Here is a 20,224-nt window from a genome sequence, read left to right as displayed (position 1 = left end):
ATCTGAGGATAGAGGAAGCAGGAGGGTCTGAAACTTAAGATCATCCTCCGCTATAGAGCCAGCCTGGGCTGCATGAGACTGTCTCAAAAAAAATTTTTTTTTTTGAGGTGGCTTCTTTGACCATGGACCTCCAAAAACTCCTTCTCCATGGAGACTGTGCTCTGGAGGTGTGACAGAAGCTAACGCTTGCATGCCAGTGCCAGCATCCGCCTCATTGTACTTGACTGTGAGGAACTGGTCCATGGACCACGCACGTGGGACGTAGTGTAGAGTGCAGTTCTGCCCCACAGGCCTCTGCCTCTTCTTTCCTTCCTTTTTTCCTTCCTTTCTCCTTTTCCCTTCCTTCCTTCCTTCCTTCCTTCCTTCCTTCCTTCCTTCCTTCCTTCCTTCCTTCCTTCCTTCCTCCCTCCCTCCCTCCCTCCCTCCCTCCCTCCCTCCCTCCTCTATTTATTTATTCATACTATTTTTGAGGCAGGATCTGAATGACCCTGAGTTCTCCTGCCATAGCGTCCTGAGTCCAGCTTAGCAAGTACATGCCATGTACCCCGCCTGAGTCTGCTGTTAAGGGCTTTGTTGCTCTCATTCTGTAGGATTGTGTGTGAACCAGAGCCTCTGAACTGAACCTCCTGGGTGTTCACTACTGGTTTGTGCAGAATTGTGCTTCTCACTCCCTTCCCCCTTTGGCTTTTAGTCTAGTCTTGTAAGATTCAACATCTTTGTAAGCTACTCTTCAAATACTTTATTTTTCTTACTTCAGAAATACTATAAAAGTGCCGCCAAACAGGTGTAACCAGCCCCCTTGTTGACTGACTTAATGAAGGTGTGGGGGACAGAGGATTACACTCAAGTGTTCTACATCAGCAATTCAGATGTTGATTTCCCACCGCTGTAGACTTGTCTATTGTGAAATGCTAATTTATATTGCTTTTAATTACCTTTCTCCCACTTGTAGCGCAGAAGAGCAGTGGACCTCAATGTTAAGATCCTGGATTTGAGCAGTACTTTTCTTATGGGAACCAACTTTCCCAACAAGATACAGAAGCATCTCTTACCAGAGCACATTCAGCACCACTTTGCCCACGATGGGAGTTATGCAGTCATTGATGGTCTACATGCAGAAGCCTCAGATGACTTGGTAGGAGTTCTCCATTGCTTGGTGTTCAGCTCCCATCTGAACACCAATGGATGTGTATTACTCCTGTTTTACCCCCAAATCATTACTAACATGGTATTATAGCCTTAAAGATCCTGTTGCATTACTAAGCTCTGAAAATTTAATTTGTGGCACAGTTAATTCCACAAATGCTTTGAATAAGGAAGATAGTTAAATTCATGTCTCTCAAGGACTTTGTTTTTGGAGTTACTAGTCATTGACTTTTAAGGTCACATCGTGACTTTGAGTGCATGAAATGCTGTTTGGCATAGAGACAGAAGCATTGGCAAATGGACCTCCCAGAGCACTGTCCCATGTACAGTGTGTCCCGTAAAGCGCTGTAGACCCAGTGGGCTCTTCTTGGGAAGCCATGGCTAGCTGTGGACAGTGAGAGCATTGGCCTGGGTGGTTTGCGGAGGATTTTGAGCCATGGCGTTAGATCTTTGACTTTCTCTTCTTTCTCTCTCGCCCTCTGCAGGTTCGGGAAGCTGCTTATAAAATTTTCCTTTATCCCAGTGCTGGTCAGTTGAGATGCTTAGAAGAACTGCTGAGCAGCAGAGATCTTCTGGCAAACTTAGTAGGCTATTCTACATTTTCCCACAGAGCCCTCCAGGGAACCATAGCTCAGACCCCAGGTAAGCCCGTTTATCCAACTTCTAAGAACAAACAGGACTGTGAGCAAACAGCATTTCTAGTGAGTGGGTGGGTGGATTGACAGTGCTGGAGAGCCACCCCCGAGGACTGTGCTCCCAGCCCAGAACTTGTGATTTTAAATACCTATTTAAAAAAAAAAAAAAAAAAAAAAAAAAAAAAGACATTTGCCTTATAGCCCAGCCTATCTTTGAACTCAAGATCTTCTTGCATGAGCTTCCTGGATGCTGGGATTATAGCATGAGCTACCATGTCCAATAGGGTCTTGTTTTTAATATATTTAGAGAGCCATTTGTTGATACTTTTGGTATCTTTTAATAGAAGAGTTAGTAATTTGACCTATATTGTTTGTATGTGCTGAGAGCAAGTCACATCTAAGTTTTCACTTGTTATTGATTTAAATCAATTTCATTCTGACTCAGCCCAGTGTCCTCCGATGGATGTAGAGTGAGAGGATGAAGGGTGATGTTTTTGCTGAGCCAGGGTGGTGAGGTCATAGCCGAGCACAGTCCTGTGTGGGGAGATCTGTGCTAAGTGGGCAGAGGAAGTGGGATTAGACAAGCTGGCCTGGGCTGGGTCAGGGTACCCAGGAGAGAATGCCATGCACAGTGGGAAATGGAAATGCAGGTGAGCTTTGCAGGGGCATTTTAGCCTTTGGTAATCGAGGCAGTGAGTCAGCAGTGGGTGAGGATGGTGGAGTGCTGAGATTCTAGGTGTGCTTTGGAGGCGTTGGTGGAGAGGGAGGAGTGGACAGTGCAGTGTCTTGCAGAGCACTCACACATGCTGTTGTAGAAGAGGGAGCACTGGGAAGGACTGTGAGGAGGAGTTCCAGCCTTCCTCCTGTCTTTGTTGCTACTTTGTGTATCCCCTCTTTTTCCACATGCTCCTTTGTTCCTCAAAGTTCCCTCACATCTTTCACACTCTTCCCTGTACATCTGCTTCCTTCAACCTGTTACATTCCTCCTAGCCTGGGGCTCCTTGCTCAGGTTGCAGCTCTCAGGCCTGAGTCCTGAACCCACCTCTTCCCTGATAAACTTCCATTGGTGCGCTCTTTCTGCTTTCCTTGGACTTTGTCCTTAAACCTTCAGAACACTTATTTTTATTTTTATTTACTTATTTATTTTTATGCCCTCTATAGAACCCAGGGCCTCACACATGCTCCTCTGAAGTCAGCTCTTAAAATTAGTTTCATATAACTTAATTCCTAGATTGATGTTATATGAATTATATGTATATATTACATATATATTTGTTTTGTGTTTTTGTTTTCTGTTTTTGAGAATCATGTATTGCAAGCTGTTGAGGATGACCTTGAACTCCTGATTCTCCAGCCTCCACCTATCTAGTGCCAGATTGTAGGAGTGTGCTACAATGCTCAGTTTTATCTTGTGTTTTTCTGTAGTTACTATTAATATCAGGGGGGTTAAAATACAGTATTTTTATACTATATAAAATAATATTATTAGAATGTTACTTAGTGCTACTGTATCATTATATGTTATTTAATGCCACACCGCCCTGTGAAGTAGGGTTTGGTTTATGAAACACAGAAGGAATCTAAGGTCAGTGGTGTCTTAGTTAGGGTTCCTTTTACTGTGAAGAGACACCATGACCACAGCAGCTCTTTTAAAGGAAAACATATAATTGGGGTGGCTTACAGTTTCAGAGGTTTAGTCCACAGTGGGACATGGTGGTGTGCAAGCAGATATGATGCTGGAGAAGGAGCTGACAGTTCTATGTCTTGATCTGCAAGCGACAGGAAATGAACCGTCTACCACACTGAGTGTAGCTTAAGCAAAGGAGACCTCAAAGTCCACCCCCACAGTGACACACTTCCTCTAACAAGGCCACACCTCCTCCAACAGTACCTACTCCCTTTGGGGAGGCAATTTCTTCCAAACCATCACAGGGTATTGCTAAAACATGGCATAGCAGGAATTTGCACACATCTCTGAATCTTCTTGGTTTTCATAGCAGGAACCAGGAGGTCTATCAGGTACTCTCTTGGGCTCTAGGAACATGTCAGTGTGGCAGGGAGAGGAGACTGGCTCCTTCATGCAGTTGTCTTACTGTGGAAAGATGGAGCAGGGATGGAGCATAGCATTAAGTGCCATGGTACTGCCTTTGCCAGGGAGGCTTGTGTAGAAATGTGATACACTTGCAGGATATGGCATGCTCTGGGATAGGCCTGGCAGGTTGCCAGAATGAATCTTCAGTGCTGCGGGATGTCTTTCTGTATGCTGTGAATGTGTGTTGCTGTGATTGGTTAATAAAGAAGCTGTTCTGGCCTATGGTGAGTCAGGTTATAGCCAGGCAGGAAATCCAAGAGAGAGACAGGAAGAAGAAAGGAAGAGGCAGAGGAGACGCCAGCACCACCAGGAGAAGCAAGATGTGAAAATACCAGTAAGCCATGGCTACATGGCAACTTAGAGATTAATAGAAATGGGTCAAGTTATAAGAGCTGGCTAGCAAGAAGCCTGCCATAGACCATACAGTTTGGAAATAATATTAAGCCTCTGAGTGATTATTTTATAAGCAGCTGCAGGTCTGCAGGGCTGGGTGGGATCTGAGAAACCGTCCAGCTACACTTCAGTCCCTTGGAAGACGGTGCAACCATGTGCCAAGGTCTCAAGGCAGAAATGTGCCAGATACATCTGAGGAAAAGCCAGAGTGGGTCCTTGATGAGAAGAGATAGGTTGAGGGTGTACATGAAGGAAGACGCTCTCTTGGATGAGATGAGGGCTTTGCAGGGTTTGGTGAGAAAGGGGAAGTGATCTGACTTACACTGTAATGACGGATGCTACTGATGGCAAGGGGGCTGCGACAGGATGAGGGAGGGGAACATCTGGAAGGTGTTTTGTGATACTCATGAGGAGAAATGATTTGACCAGGATGCAGGATGCAGCCGGTCCGTGGGCGCCAGCTTCTAGATACATGGTGTTTTGAAGGAAGAGCTTTACCCTAAGCAGCTACAAAGACAGTTACGTCACTACAGTGGGGTCCAGGAGCCTGGTTTGGTTCAAGATGAGGTCAAAATGCTGTTGTGTTGAAAGTGACCACTGTAGATACATGGCTGTGGGTCGGGGCTCTGAGATGATTAAGTTGAAATACTTAAAGGCTCGGGGCTATATGAGGTCACTAAGGGAGTACACGGTAAGGAACGGAAAGCCAAGAACTGGTCTGGGCTGCTCTGAGTTCAGGCTGTGAGGAAGAGCCACAAGTGCTTTGAGGAGTAGTGGACAGTGAGTAAGAAGAAAAGGAAGCAGAGTGTGTCCTTCAGAAAGCCACTAGGAGTGGCCTAAAGAGAGCAGAGGGATGCCCTGACTTGGATACTGTAGCAGGTCAGTGTAGAGAGGGCTGGGCCTGACCATTGGCCCAACTGGGCTTATTAGAGTTCACTGGAGTCACAGTGGTTCACTGGACTCCATCAGTGGCAAGCAAGTGGTTGGCATAGTGACATTTTGGAGAGAGAGACTACTGTACACAGTCATATGAGATGTGACCTGTGTCCTTCAGGACTTAAAAGATTACTGCCAAGTGACTAGTACAGACAGCAGTGCCGTGGGATTTTAGCAGGTGGGTGTTTGTCAACGGATTAGATGCTTGTGAGTTCTAGGTGGTGAGTCTTCACAGAGAGCAGGGCAGAGGAGAGAAGTGAGGTTACACTGGGCGTCCGTTTGGTAGCTGAATTAGAGACAGCCCTGGAGTGAGCGAGTACTGGGCTTATTTTTAGGGACTTTCACCTTCAGTGGTGTGTGTGTGAATGTGCATATGTGTTTGTATGTGTGCATGTGCATGTGTATGTGTAGGTATGAGGTAGATGTTGGGTACCTTCCTTTGTTTTCCACCTTATTTTTTGAGACATGATCTCTCCCTGAGCCTAGATCTCACCAGTTGGGTTGGACGGTGGCCCCGGAACCTCATGTCTCCACCTTCCCAGTGTTGGGGCTGCGGGCGAGTGTAGCTACACCTATTTGGTTTTTTCCTTGTGGGTTTTGGAGGCTGGAACCCTGGTCTTCATGCCCACACGCAAGCACTTGACTGACTTCATCTCCTTCTCCTAGTCAGTCTTTTTAGTATACTCTTTCCAGATTCTTTGCATATCACCAGCAAAACAAAATGGGCGCCTGAATAAAGTGTGGCTGTGTGGGAATCAATGCCTACGTAGAGATTTCCTTGGAACTGCTGCTGTCTGTGGGAGCCGGAGTCATGGAAGGGCTTCAAACACAGGCTTTTGTCTCCTTTCAGTTCTGACGCAGTTCACTTGGCACACAGGCCTGAGTCCGAGGCTTTCTAAAGATGATAGGGGCAAGGAACTGTGCCTGTGGTTTAGGTTAACCCCAGTCCCTGCCTGGCGTTTCATTTCACTCAGAAAGGAGATAGCTTAAAGAGAGGGCAAGAAATTAAACCCATAGAAAAGATCATCTGGAAAATATAAAGGCGATGTTTGTGGCCACTGAAACACACATAAAAGCACTGGAAGGCGTTTGGGGGCAGAAGGCACCATGGGACACTTTCCGTGGGAACGACGGGGTTCTGCTCTTGCCCTCATGGGCCTCACTGGTGCAGACTCTGGCTGAAAAGCTGCAGTTAGCACCAAAGTCCAATTACGAGACCTCGTGTCGGTAGTTCTGCTTGGAGTTGATACTGAGTAGGTTACTTACAGTTGTCTGTAAGTAACAGAAGTGACCCAGGGAAACTGCCTTTTAAAGCTGAATTTTTGGTGAACCATCTTTCTAAACTGGACAGAGATTATTTATATTTTTACTAGTGTATATTATGTAAGATGGTGGGTTTCAGAGTCTTATTTTGTTTAAATATGTCATGAACTTTGACCTTATTCATTCCCCATTATCCTGTCCTGTGAGACCCTACCGTGAGTCCCCTTACTCTTGGCTATGATCTAAATACACTGTAAACTACGACATAACTTAATTATTTGTAGCCGAGTCAAGCTCCATCACACACCTACAGGGGCATCTTACTTTATTGTTTTGTCTGTTGACGGACGTCTAGACTGTTTCTGTAATTTGGCTGCTGTGAGTGGATGAGCATTGATTGCTGGGGCACACTGACCGAGTCCTTTGAGTAGCACACAGACTGGTGTGGCTGGACCTGAAGGTGGTTCTTCTGGGTTTTGAGGTCCCTCCACTTCTGATTCCTGTAGTGGCTGTACATTACATTACCACTAGCAGTGGATAGGGAGTCCTCTCTGCCCATCCTTGCCAGAATCTGTTGGGTTTTTGTGTTTGTTTTTCCAGTAACAACTATTCTGATTAGAGTGGGGATGGAATTTCAGTGTGGATTTGCATTTCCCTGATGACTAGGGTTATTGAGCAATCTTGAGACAAGGTCTCCCTTTGGAGCTGGACTGTGCTGGCCTTGACTCCTGCCACAGTGTCCCATGTGCTGAGATTACTGTATGCACTGATTTTTAGAATCAAGCCAGCATCTAGCCATCCTGAAATTTAGGAATAATTAGATATATCTATGATACTTATTTTTCATACATTTGGATGGCAATTTTGGATTTTTTTCCTTTTGTTTTCCATTAATGCTCTTAACATTGGGTGTAATCTAAGGCTTTGGATTAGCACTCTGTAAGTTTAATTTGTTTTTTCATAGGAGATAACCAGTGTCTAGAAATAATCCCAAGCACATGAGACTACCCTGCCTGCCTTTGAAAATCATCACTTTAGAGGAGACTAGATGTGTAATGACTCTTACACTATAATTTTAACATGCATGCCCATGTTACTTCACATAATTGAAGGTATTTTCTTTTGAATTTTGTCTTTAGAGACTGTCATGCAGTTCCTTGAGAAACTCTCTGACAAACTCTCTGAAAGGTTGGTTGGTATTCTATTTACTATTTTAGTTGTGCAGTCAGCTTGTGAGTGTGATGTGAGTACATGTATGTTTGTATGTGTGCACGTCCAAATATGTGTGCAGGCACACATGCACACGTGCATGTGGAGGCTTGAAGTCGATGGCAGGCGCCCTCCTCTGTCACTCTCTACCTTGTCTATTGAGACAGGTTCTCTCACCTGAGCCCAGGGCTTCCCAGGTCAGGTAGTCTAGCCACCAGCTTGCTCCGGGGATACCTTAGCTCCTCTTCTTAAGTGCCCGCCTGGCATGTGCATGAGTCCTGGGGATCCGAACTCTGCCCCTCACACTTGTGCACCTTCTAAGGTCTCCGCAGTTTCTGCAGTTAGATTTGTTTTAAAAATTAAGAAATAATTTACTAACAATGTAAGCTTAAATGTTAGTCAGACCTGTTGGCAAGAGGTTGTCTCCTTGAGAAGATGTTGAAAGCAGCCTCCCTAAGATACCAGTCTCAACAATTTAGCTAGTTCTCCTGGTTGACCCACTGTCTTTAACAACCTCATTTATATCCACTTAACCGCCTTTCTGAAGTGTTCTCGAAACCATTTATTTTAAACTGTATCACTAATTATAACAGACTCATAAAGTAGCATGTCTCTTTTGGTGCTAAGTACAGGAGAGCTTGGATGTAGGGGATCTCCTGGATTTGGTTTGTTCTAAGGATTCTCCGCTTTGGTGTTTGTAAGGCCAAGCTGTGTGCCCCCTTCTGCCCCACACCCGGTGGCCGTCCTGTTTGTACCTTGCTGCTGTCTCTGCCTTTCCTTCCAGTCCCTTACCTGCAGTCCTTGCCCTCAGTGGGCTCTCTTCCAGCACTGGAAAAAGGGGAGGCCACCTTGCCCTGTTATAGCCGGGGTTCCAGGGAGAGGTGTGCCATGGTTTGGGAACCGAGACAAAGGTGTCCTCTTATCTGCCTCACAAAGCAGTGCAGTCTCCTTTGCCATTTTTGACCACAGGGCCACATTGTGTGTGCTCAGATATCTGTTGGGGATTTTTTTTAAGATTTTTTTTTTAATTTTATGTATTGAGTGTTTTGTCTGCTCTGCATGTATGTGTGTGCACTCTGCATGCCTGGTGTCTGTGAAGGCCAGAAGAGGGCACCAGATCTCCTGGGACTGGAGTTAACAGAAAGTTGTGAGCAGCTATTGGGTACTGGGAACTGAACCCAAGTCCTCTGGAAGAGTCCTCCATGCTCTTAACCCCGGGGCCATTTCTCCAATCCCATCTGTTTGGGATTTTAAACTTGTGCTTTTGAATCCCTTTCTAACTTGGCTCATGTTTGTCCCTTCTACAGTCTTTTAATATCAGTGAACCACTGTCTCTGATACAGTCAAGAGGGAAGGTTGATTTGAAGTTTCTAGTTTACTCACTTTTGCTTGAAGGGTTCTCCGTTTATGTATAGCTATAGATTGTATCTATCTCCGTTTATCTATACCTGTAGAGTATATTTTCAGCAAATGTACCTTCATAAGTTTGTAGTTTTATATGTGTGTATACATGTGTGTGTGTTAATTCTAAAAGACACTTCCTGTTATTGCCCAGAGTTTTTCTGTAGGGGAAAGTGATGAATAGCAGTTGTAAATATGATCCGTATGGATGTTTTATAGAGAGGAAGGAACTTGTTAGTTTCCTGCAGTCCACTGGTGAAGCTTTACTCGGTTCTGCTTCCCAAGCTCTAGTACTTTCAAGGCATGCATCTACATTGTGCATGAGGTAGAATTTGTATTGACTTTATGATCTATGTAGTTTCATGTGACATTTTAGTAAAAGTTGGATTAATCACAGTTTGCTTTTGTAGTAAAAGACATATCTAATTTTATCATGACTGTTGGAAAGGTTATAAAGTTTATTCTTACTGAATTACTGTATTTTTTTCCTTAAGTAATGATGGGTTTATTTTTCAGAACTGCAAAAGATTTTGAGATGATGAGAGGAATGAAAATGAAACTAAACCCTCAAAACTCTGTAAGTTCAAATAATATGAACACTATTTTAACTAAAGTATTATTTCTTGATTCTAGACCTTTGTTTTAATTTTTAATTTGTTCTTACAGTTTCATACACATGTATAAGTAATTTGATCATATTTCCCTCTCCCATAGGGAAGATTCCTTCTTCCTTCTCACCAAACCCCTTCCTTTTCCCATCAAGTCCCCTTCATGTCCTTTATGTATGTGTGTTTCCCTGATTTTGACTAGGGTGCCTATATGAGCTTGGGTGGTGGGTTATTTATTTACTTCAGCAAGGGCAACTTATCAGGGTAATATGACTCCTCCCCTCCCCCAGCAACCATTAATTGCCTGTCGCCCTTTAGGGAGAGGTGGGGCCTTATTAGCCCTGAGTCATCCTTCATCAATATGAAGGAATATGGACGAGCCCAGTCTTGGGCAGGTCTTGAGTAGGAAGCCACTGTTGGTATGAGTTCATGGACGTAACAACCAGTCATGTCCAGAAGGCAGTTTTACAGCACTTCTTCCTATCCTCTAGCTTTTACATTCTTTCCAACCAGCCCTCTTCCACGATGTCCAAAGCCTTGGAGAAGGGGTAGTGTAGATGTCCTATTTGAGGCTGAACATTCAACAGTCACTTATTCTCAGCACTTTGGGCACTTAGGAGTTTCTGCAATAATTATCAGCCTCTACAAGCAGAAATTTCCAAGAGCGGTATAAACATAATGTGTAGAATGCAGTTTGATATTGTTTCTGCTTAGCAAAGTAACCATAGTAGTCTGCCAAAGGGCCTGTGACTTCTGCAGCCATGACTTCTAGTTAGGTTTACAATACCAGATATGCGCTCCTGGTGCATGGCCTCAAATCCAATCAGAAAGCATTCTGTTACTCCCATAATAGTCATGCCACTATTACATGAGTGGCTACATATTGTTGATTCTAGGACTTCTTAGGATTTCCTGGTAGTCTCTGTAGTCTTTTTAATGTTTGGTCTTAGTGAATTTGGTATTGAAATATGTGATACATAGGTCTGAATTTGAGGCCGCCTGGAAACACAGCATTTTTGTTTGTTTGTTTGTGTTTTGAGACAGGTTTTCTCTGTGTAATAGCCTTGGCTGTCCTGCAACTTGCTTTGTAGACCAGGCTGGCCTTGAACTCACAGAGATCGGCCTACCTCTGCCTCCTGAGTGCTGGGCTTAAATATGTGCACCACCACCACCTGATGTAACCCAGCATTTTAATCAATTAGTTGGTGTGTTTGTACATTTACAAATGTATATTAACAGAAAATGTATTTATGAAGCACTTTTATTCTACAGAAAATCAGCTTTCCATTTCAAGGTAGCCTTTGATGAAGCTAAATGGAGGCCTGATTAGCAGGTAGCAATTTGAACCTTAATGTTAACCTTGCAATTTATACCTCCAGTATTTGCTGGATCGTATGGTCCAAGTGGTAGGGCAGCCTGCACATTGGCATGGACCCGTCTAAGAGCCTTCTCCAGGCCCTACTCAAAGCTAGAAGGTTTTTGAGTCACTTGATACATGGGTCAGAGTAACATACCCAGATGAGCAATGTGTTGTCTCCAGAATCCAAATAGGCCCATTAAACTTTGTGGAAGGTGCCAGGTGCAGTAATTTATCCTTCACCTTGGAAGGAATATCTCTGCATGCCCCACACTCCTGGGTTCCTAAGAATTTCACTGAGGTAGAAGGTCCATGAATTTTGGTTGGGTTTATTTCCCATCCTCTGATGTGCATATGCATTACCAACAAGCCCAGAGTGGTTGCTGCCTCTTGCTCACTTGGCCCAATCAGCAGAATGTCATCAATATAGTGGATCAGTGTGATATTTTGTGGAAGAGACAGATGGCCAAGAAGTAAGTTATGAAATAGGGTTGGAGAGTTAATTTACCATTACTTATATGTGTTGTTTTCAGTCATAAGATCATATGATCCTATAGTCTAGACCAAGTGTCTTTGTGACCAGAATGCTGCCCAGGCACTTGGGATGTTCTGAAGCGATGGGATTGCAGACATTAGGAGCCTTGTTTCAGTGTGGCTCAAAAGTACCACAGGCTTTCTATGGCTGTCTACACCATTCCTTTGTAGGTGCTGTTGTTGGTGATTCCTGATTTGATAGCACCTGTCAGAGCTGTAGGCACAGGGAAATATAAAGAAAGGAGCCTTGTAGATTTGGAAACTATGCCATTTTCCCAGACCCACCCACTAAGAAATAGGTGATACACCGCTGGACTGGATAGGATTAGAGTAGCATGCCAATCTGGACCTTGCTGTAGCTGTCTCTGGCCTGATAGCTATTGTGAGTCATCCACATCCTTTGCAGTGGTGGGCCCATCCTCATAAGATATCAGGTATAAATCAGAATTTAGTTGGGTGGACCAAAAAGTTAAAAGTATGTTTCAGGAAGCTAATTCAGCCAAAGCTGATACACTTTGCACCTTCCCTCCCCACATTTTTGTATGACTGATGGGTGCAGGTAGCTGTGCAAATATTGGTGAAGGCCTGATCTTCTCACGAGGCTCTGTTCTGGTCAGTGGTGCTGCCACTCACCCTGTTGCTCTAGCCAGAAGCTGCACTTAACCACTTGTTCTTGAAGTGTGGTTCCTGACCTGAAGCAATCTCGTCGCCAGGGGACTCAGCCCTACATACCCATCTAACCTCTGGGTTGAGGCCTGTTCTTGAGTTTCATTGTGCCCTGCAGATGGTCCCCACTCCTATTGTCCCTGCAGCTGACCTCAAGAACCCTATCCTCCCTTTCCATGCTGTGACCACAGCCCTGGCTAGCTCATCACAGTTTTCACCTAATTGGAGTTGCTTAATTGGTTTCCTAGCTTTAAGTTCCTACTCCCCTCGAAAGCATACTTGTTTAAGTTAGGGTTTCTATTGCTGTGAAGAGACACCACGACCATGGCAACTCTTATAAAGGAAAACATTTAATTGAGGTAGCTCACGTTTTCAGAGGTTTAGTCCATTATCATCATGGTGGGACATGGCGGCATTCAGGCAGACGTGATGCTGGAGCCGAGAGTCCTTACATCTTGACTCAGGCAACAAGAGGTGGTCTGTCAAAATGGCTGTGGCTTGAACATATATGAGACTTCAAAACCCACCTCCACAGTGACACACTTCCACCAGCAAGACCACACCTACTCCCACAAGGCCACATCCTAATAGTGCCACTCTCTGGAGGCTGTTTTCTTTCAAACCACCACAATACTGGATTCAGAATGCTTAGTGATGTGCTCAGCCTAGTGTGGGCAGAACAGGTACTTTGCATATATGTGACCTATGAGTGAATGAATCAGTAAGTGAATAGATTGCCATCAGAGAGTGTCCCTGCAGCACAGATCTGGTCCTTGTCACTGTTTAAAATCCTTCATTAACTGCTGCTCTTGTCATTGCACTGCTGACGGCCTTGCATCTTCCCCAGCCACTCAGGGTCCAGCCTTACATCTTCCCAGCCACTCAGGGTCCGGCCTTGCATCTTCCCAGCCACTCAGGGTCCAGCCTTGCATCTTCCCAGCCACTCAGGGTCCAGCCTTACATCTTCCCAGCCACTCAGGGTCCGGCCTTGCATCTTCCCCAGCCACTCAGGGCCCGGCCTTGCATCTTCCCAGACACTCAGGGTCCGGCCTTGCATCTTCCCAGCCACTCAGGGTCCGGCCTTGCATCTTCCCCAGCCACTCAGGGTCTGGCCCGCCTGCCCGCCTTGGCCTGCTCAGAGCTGCTATTCTCTCCCAGACCCGGAATGGTGTGACTTTCCTTACTCTCTTCCACTTTTGTTCTTCAACTCCTGGGCCATTGTGTGGCAGTCACTTAAACATGCACTGGTAGGGAGCTTCCAGTCACCCGGGTGCTGCAGGAAGGCCTCTTCTTTCTCTCTCTTTCTCTTTCTCTCTCTCTCTCTCTCTCTCTCTCTCTCTCTCTCTCTCTCTTTCTTTCTTTCTTTCTTTCTCACCTCCATTAACTGCTGCCATCTCTCAGAGCTTACTTTTGGCTTTTCTTCCTCCCAAGTGTGAGCCTGAACCCACACTTTGATTTAAAACTTCTCAGAGTTGATGCTTGTGCTATAGGCATTAATAGATTTTGTAGGTTTCGTTGTTGTTTGTTGGTTGGTTTAAAAAATACCTTTCTCATGGGTCGTGGTTTTGGGTGAGCTGTGTGGAAGGGTGCACATGTATGTGTGTGGAAGCCACATACATGTCATTTCTCTAGGGTTGCTGTCTGATTCAGGCTGCTGGCCAGCCAGTAAGCCGTAGGCACCATCTTCCTGACTTCTCTTTCCTGCTGGGATTACAAGCATGCACTACCACACTCAGCTTTTATGTTTGCTCTGGGCATTGAATTTAGGTCCGCATTCTTGCACAGCAAACACTTCATTCCCGAGCTCGTCTGTCCCCATCGTGTGATATACTGCTCTCTCGTTAAGTCACTTTGCTTTCCTACACCATCAACTCTTCTAAAGCTGATGTCTGCTTATGAGATGGTGCCTAGTTATCAGCTGGAGGAGCTGGGAGCTGGGAACTGAGCTCCAGGAGGTGGAGGTTCAGGGATACCATCCCTACCCTTCAGGTGTTCATGGGAGAGAGACCATGAGTTCGCGCTCTTACTTGCCACACATACTATGCTCAAAGTGCAGTCGTGCCATGTGGGAAGGAGCACCTACTTCCTCAGGGGGTTGTGCTGAGCCGAAACTTGGAAGGGTGAGGGTCACAGGACAGCTGGCATGCTGACCCTTACTCAGAGCCAGGTGTTGTGCCTGGGTGGGAGGTGCTGTTGACTCAGTGAGTAGCCGCCATGCAGCAGGCTCAGCGAGGCAGGACCAGTGTGCAAGAACACAGGCAGAGTCCTCACGCTTGTGCACATTCAGTCTGGTAATTTGACCCCTGATGGGTAGGACTGTGTCATTCAAGTGCCCAGGCTTGCTTTCAGCATGCTGCACTGGCTGCCACATAACTGCTAGTGCTTCCGTCCCTCTGTTTGTTTGGAGACAGGATTGGGCTCTTTAGCTCAGGGCCTCCAACAAGGACTGGGATTGTAAGCCTGAGCCACCATGCTCTGTTCTTTACTACCTTCTTAAGACGTATTTTCTTTGCCGAGATTGGAGTTGATTCTGCCTCAGCTACAGTTCAAATTATTGTTTAGTTCTTGTTTAGTTTCACAAAGCATGGTTATTGTTGGTTTTAATGCAGCACTTTTACTCTGTGAGGAAAAGTCATGAGGCATGACAAAACCCATTATCAGAGCGGAGTTTTATTAGGAGAAGGGAGGGACAGAAGAGAGCTTGACCAGGCCTGTGGAAGACATGTGCATGGAGAGGGAGAGTGGGGGAGGAGGAGGAGGAAGAGGAGGAAGAAGGAGGAGGAGGAGGAAGAAGAAGAAGAAAAGTGGGGAGGGGTCTGTGTCCAACTTCTTATGGATTCCCCTGCACATGCGCATATGGGCTTACAGAGCTATGCATGCATGTGATCACGTTGTGCGCAAATCATGCGATCACTCAGTGCACGTAGGACGTAAGGCTCCTTACTTGGCTACTGAACTGCACATGTGCGGTCATGTATCTGGAGGAGTGGCTGAGAATTCCAACAGTTATCTCACGTTACTGCCTGTAGTGTGTGGATTCATATGTGGGCTATGCTTTGAGAAAACTTTGATTCTGGCTGATTTAACCCATTAATGTTGACTTTTGTTGATTATACTTTAGAATGTCATTTACCTTTGTCCCAGATTCTAGGATTATGCCTTATTTGTACCCCTCTATGATTTGGTTACAGAGAAGCCAAATCATGCCATGCCATGGTTTTTAAATATTGTTTTCTCATATATGTTAAAAATAACTGGTTTATCTTTTATAAGCTGGCCAAGTTTCTGATCAAATGAGATAGTCAATAGCTTTGCTGACAGTGAACCTTTCCCTTCCAGGAGCTAATGCCTTGGGACCCCCCCTACTACAGTGGTGTGATTCGTGCTGAGAGGTAAGCTTTCCCAGAAGGACCCCTGTGAGAAGGGGGACGGGAGTTAATGCACTGAGCACTTTGCACATTAGTGATACAGCTGCTCGGGTGCCCACTGCACACACCTGCCTTCTCTGATGGCGGAGCTGTCGTCTCAGTTGCAGGTCCATCCTTGTGCCATGTCCTTAATTCACTGGGCACTGCTGTCTCCTGAGTGTAACTGTCTCTAACTCCATTCAGAACACACTTGTTTAGTAGTTGATTCATTTGTTTGCATGTGTGGATGTGGGAAGGGCATGCAGCCACAGCACACGGGATGGTCAGAGGACAATTGCAGGCGTCAGTGTTCCCCACTGTGTGGGCCTGGGGATTGGACTCAGACCTGGCCGCAGGCACCTGCACTCAGTGGGCCATCCTGCTGGCCTGCTACCCCTACTTTAAAGCTCTGAGGAACACACACACTGAGTTCTCAGGAGCCATGAATTCCTCGTTAGCTCTTCAAGCCCATGTCGACACTAGATAAAAGTAGTTCTACAATGAGAATTTGGGGAAGAGAATGTCCTAATGTTTTGAATGACATTCAAAGAGTTTTTACCACTTCACGTATTTGTTTATATTTATTTGAGTGTGTTCATGCACATGCCATGGCACATGTGTGGGGGTCAGAGGACAACTTGAAGGAGTCTTTTCTCTCCTTGTGATTGAACCCATGGTGAGTGTTTTTACCTGCTGAACTAGTTTGCCAACCCTAAATGGCTCTTGGTTTAATCTGGCAGATTTGTTTTGTTTGTTTGTTCTTTTATTCTTTGAGACAGGGTTTCTCTGTGTAACCCTGCTGTCCTGGAACTCGCTCTGTAGCCCAGGCTGGCCTTGAACTCAGAGATCCGCCTGCTTCCGACTCCCGAGTGCTGGGATTAAAGGCGAGCGCCACCACCACCTGCAGTCTGGCAGATTTGTTTAATGCAGTGTGACCTTCAGGGGTTTGGGTTATACATGCATGCCCAGTTTTCCAGCCCAGCTCGGCTGGGGACAGTGGTACCTGCCTGAGAGTAGAGGAGCTCTGGCTTGTTTGTCTGACTGTTAACTCAGTAAAAGAAGCAGGAAAGGATGGGGAAGTATTTCAGAAAGATTTGTATGGTGTCGTCCGTCCTCATGCCATCTGTTTTAATGGTTTACAGGGTTGAGCTTGGGCTGAAGTCTCAACAGTGTGAGTAAACAAAGTAGGCACAGAGGTACAGGTAATGGATGAGAAAGGAAGAGGACACTGTGGTTTGGATTTGAGGTTAGGAGAACGGGACAAAATGAAGAGGTCTAAAACCTTGTTCAAGTCGCCCACTTTGAACACACTGGGCTGTGTGGTTTACATGGAGTGGAGAGCAAAAGTGATTTTCTTTGCAATCAGCTTTTCTTCAAGCTAACCACGGGCTGACTTGCTTTATGTTAAGACTTCAGATGTATTTGTGTTTCAGATTTCTCATTTAGCTGCCTAAAGAAGAAAAACAATCTGTTTAGAAGTAAGTAGAGAATTAGTGTGTGTTAGGACTGCCCAGGAATGATGGGGAGATGGCAGCGGGAGGAAGGACTGTGGCTTCATCTCAAGGAGCAACTGCCGTTTGCTTTTTCAATTACGTTCTTCGGAGAAATTAAGTCTTTCAAGTTTGAAGAGGGAGGAAAGATATCTGAAATAGTTTTATTTGAAATTAAAGTTTATTTTTGAATAGGCAGTACATCTATATGGTTTAAAACACCAGAACAATGGTAAAAGGATGCTCATCAGGAAGCCTTGGCCCATCCCTGCCCTGCGCCTCAGGGCCGTTTTCCCGAGTTGTTTAATTGGCCCTGTTAGCACTTGGGTTTTCCTCTTAGGGTTTTTCTCTTCGTGCCCTGGCAGGCATTATCTCTTTTCATGCTCGCAGTGGGCTTCCATGACCTGGACGTGTGCTGGGGCTGCTTCGCATCAAGATGTCCTCAGAAATGGTAGTTTCCTATTAGCTACATCGTGATAATCCTCAAAAATCTCAAAAGTGGTCACATAATAAAATAAGTGGGTTTTACATAAAATTACGCAGAAAACAGAAGGACTTCTGTTTAGTGTGTGAAATCTTATCTTTGTTGGTGGAGATGTAGTGACCTTTGTAGTTTAAAATTTTTTAAAAATGATGGGGTTGGGGATTTAGCTCAGTGATAGAGTAGCCCAGTGGTGCCTTCTGAAGTCACAGTGGGGCTAGATGGTCCTGGTGGCCCAGTGGTGCCTTCTGAAGTCACAGTGGGGCTAGATGGTCCTGGTGGCCCAGTGGTGCCTTCTGAAGTCACAGTGGGGCTAGATGGTCCTGGTGGCCCCAGTGGTGGCTTCGGAAGTCAGAGTGGGGCTAGATGGCCCTGGTGGCCCAGTGGTGCCTTCTGAAGTCAGAGTGGGGCTAGATGGTCCTGGTGGCCCAGTGGTGCCTTCGGAGGTCAGAGTGGGGCTAGATGGCGCTGGTGGCCCCAGTGGTGCCTTCTGAAGTCAGAGTGGGGCTAGATGGTCCTGGTGGCCCAGTGGTGCCTTCGGAAGTCAGAGTGGGGCTAGATGGTCCTGGTGGCCCAGTGGTGCCTTCGGAAGTCACAGTGGGGCTAGATGGTCCTGGTGGCCCAGTAGTGCCTTCGGAAGTCAGAGTGGGGCTGGCTAGATGGTCCTGGTGGCCCAGTGGTGCCTTCGGAAGTCAGAGTGGGGCTAGATGGTCCTGGTGGCCCAGTGGTGGCTTCAGAAGTCACAGTGGGGCTAGATGGTCCTGGTGGCCCAGTGGTGCCTTCGGAAGTCACAGTGGGGCTAGATGGTCCTGGTGGCCCAGTGGTGGCTTCAGAAGTCACAGTGGGGCTAGATGGTCCTGGTGGCCCAGTGGTGCCTTCGGAAGTCACAGTGGGGCTAGATGGCCCTGGTGGCCCAGTGGTGGCTTCTGAAGTCACAGTGGGGCTAGATGGTCCTGGTGCCCCCACAGCAGAGGGAGGGACTGGTCGTGTCATTTTCATTGTTACGTGTTAACTGAGAAGCAAGCAGTCCTGGCATGACAGTTTCTCCACTGATCTTCTGTAGTTAACTCGAGAAAATGGCCGCTCTTGGTGTGGCGTTTCCTGCTGCAGAGCTCAAAAACCATCAGCTGTAATTGTCACCATGCTTAGCCACTCCTGATGTCAAATCACCCTGCTGCACTCTTGTAAAGTTAGCTATCATTCCCGGGACAATGCTGTGTTGTAAGCTGTTCTTTTCAAGTGTGCATTTTTCTAGCACCCGAATCCTCTTGGGCCACCTTGGTGGTTCTGAAGAGAGCCTCCGTGAGTCTGTGCTGCGTAGGCCTGTTGTGTATCACCCTTGCTCTTCATTGTGTGAAAGCAGCAACACGCAAGTCTTTGCTTAGCTGAGGTTTCAGCCCAGGCTCATGGACCACACTCTCAGTAAATTCAATGCTAAGATTTTTGAAATATTCAAGTGCTCTGTATTCTCCTTTCATTCTTCCCTCCTTTCTCTTTCTGCTCCCTCTCCCTTCCCTTGATTCTTTTTTTTTTTTTTTTTTTTTTAAATACTCATATTAGGGCCTGGAGAGATGGCTCAAAGGTTAAGAGCACTGGCTGCTCTTCCAGAGGTTCTGAGTTCAATTCCCAGCAACTACATGGTGGCTTACAACCATCTGTAATGAGATCTGGTGCCCTCTTCTGGCCTGCAGGCAGAACACTGTATACATAATAAATAAATAAATCTTTAAAAAAAAAAAAAACTCAAATTGTAATGAAGTGCTTTTCGGTTGAATGTCTTTTCTGTGCTTCTTTAGTCAGAGTATCCTTGAGGGGGCTTTGATGTGCTGCTAAATTCTGTTGGTTTTGTTGTGGTGCTGGGATTCCACCCATGTGCTTGGGCATGCTGGATGTAGACTGTACCAGCTGAGCCACACCAGCCTCAAATTCTATTGTTCCTAATAAAGGTGAAATTATATTTATACTTTTGAACTATGTTGATTTGTTGCAAATTGAACACCCCCACCCCATGCAGTATCTGCAAAGCAAGCTTTCTGTAGGTGCTCCACTCTGGCTAACTTTTGTTGTTGTTTGTCAGCAGTCAAAGGCAAGAACAGATTCTTTGCCCAGTGGCTAACCTTGCCACAGTGAAAGCAAACTCCGTAAGGAGTCTGGGGAGTGTTTTCCATTTTCTTGGTGTGAACGTCAAGACCCCAGAAGCCCAAAGTACAGAGTCAGAAGGAACCCGTGTTCTAATTTCAAGCTTAGGGCTTGTGGTAGTTTGAATGAGAATAGCCCCTGTGATCTCTTATATTTGAATGGTTTGTCCATAGTTGGTGGAATTGTTTAGGAAGGATCAGGAGGTGTGGCCTTGTTGGAGGAGGTATCATTGGGGTGGGGGGGGGGGTCTTTGAACTTCAAAAACCCACTCTAGGCCCAGGCTCACTCTCTGCAGATCAGATCTAAGCTCTCAGCTACTGCCCACACTCGATGCCTGCCTGCCTGCTGCTGTGCTCCCCAGCATGGTGATCATGGACTAACCCTCAAAACTGGAAGCAAGCCCACATTGGAATGCTTTCTTCTGTAAGTTGCCTTGGTCATGGTGTCTCTTCCCAGCAATAGAACAG

General features: G+C 46.0%; 1 protein-coding gene across 1 annotated transcript in view; it reads left to right on the top strand.

The window, feature by feature from the left end:
• The window catches only part of LOC114693826 (mitochondrial intermediate peptidase), a 134,715-nt gene that overhangs the window by 21,283 nt on the left and 93,208 nt on the right, over nt 1-20,224 (top strand). Inside the window, exons 6-10 of the mRNA XM_028870362.2 lie at nt 953-1,135; nt 1,632-1,788; nt 7,605-7,653; nt 9,592-9,652; nt 15,580-15,632. Of these exons, the coding sequence (XP_028726195.1) occupies nt 953-1,135; nt 1,632-1,788; nt 7,605-7,653; nt 9,592-9,652; nt 15,580-15,632 (503 nt within the window). The remainder of the gene's footprint in view (nt 1-952; nt 1,136-1,631; nt 1,789-7,604; nt 7,654-9,591; nt 9,653-15,579; nt 15,633-20,224) is intronic.

Source organism: Peromyscus leucopus, chromosome 9 (assembly GCF_004664715.2).
Source record: "Peromyscus leucopus breed LL Stock chromosome 9, UCI_PerLeu_2.1, whole genome shotgun sequence".
In the NCBI taxonomy this organism is placed as follows: Eukaryota; Metazoa; Chordata; class Mammalia; order Rodentia; family Cricetidae; genus Peromyscus; species Peromyscus leucopus.
This window is presented reverse-complemented; position numbering and strand designations above follow the sequence as displayed.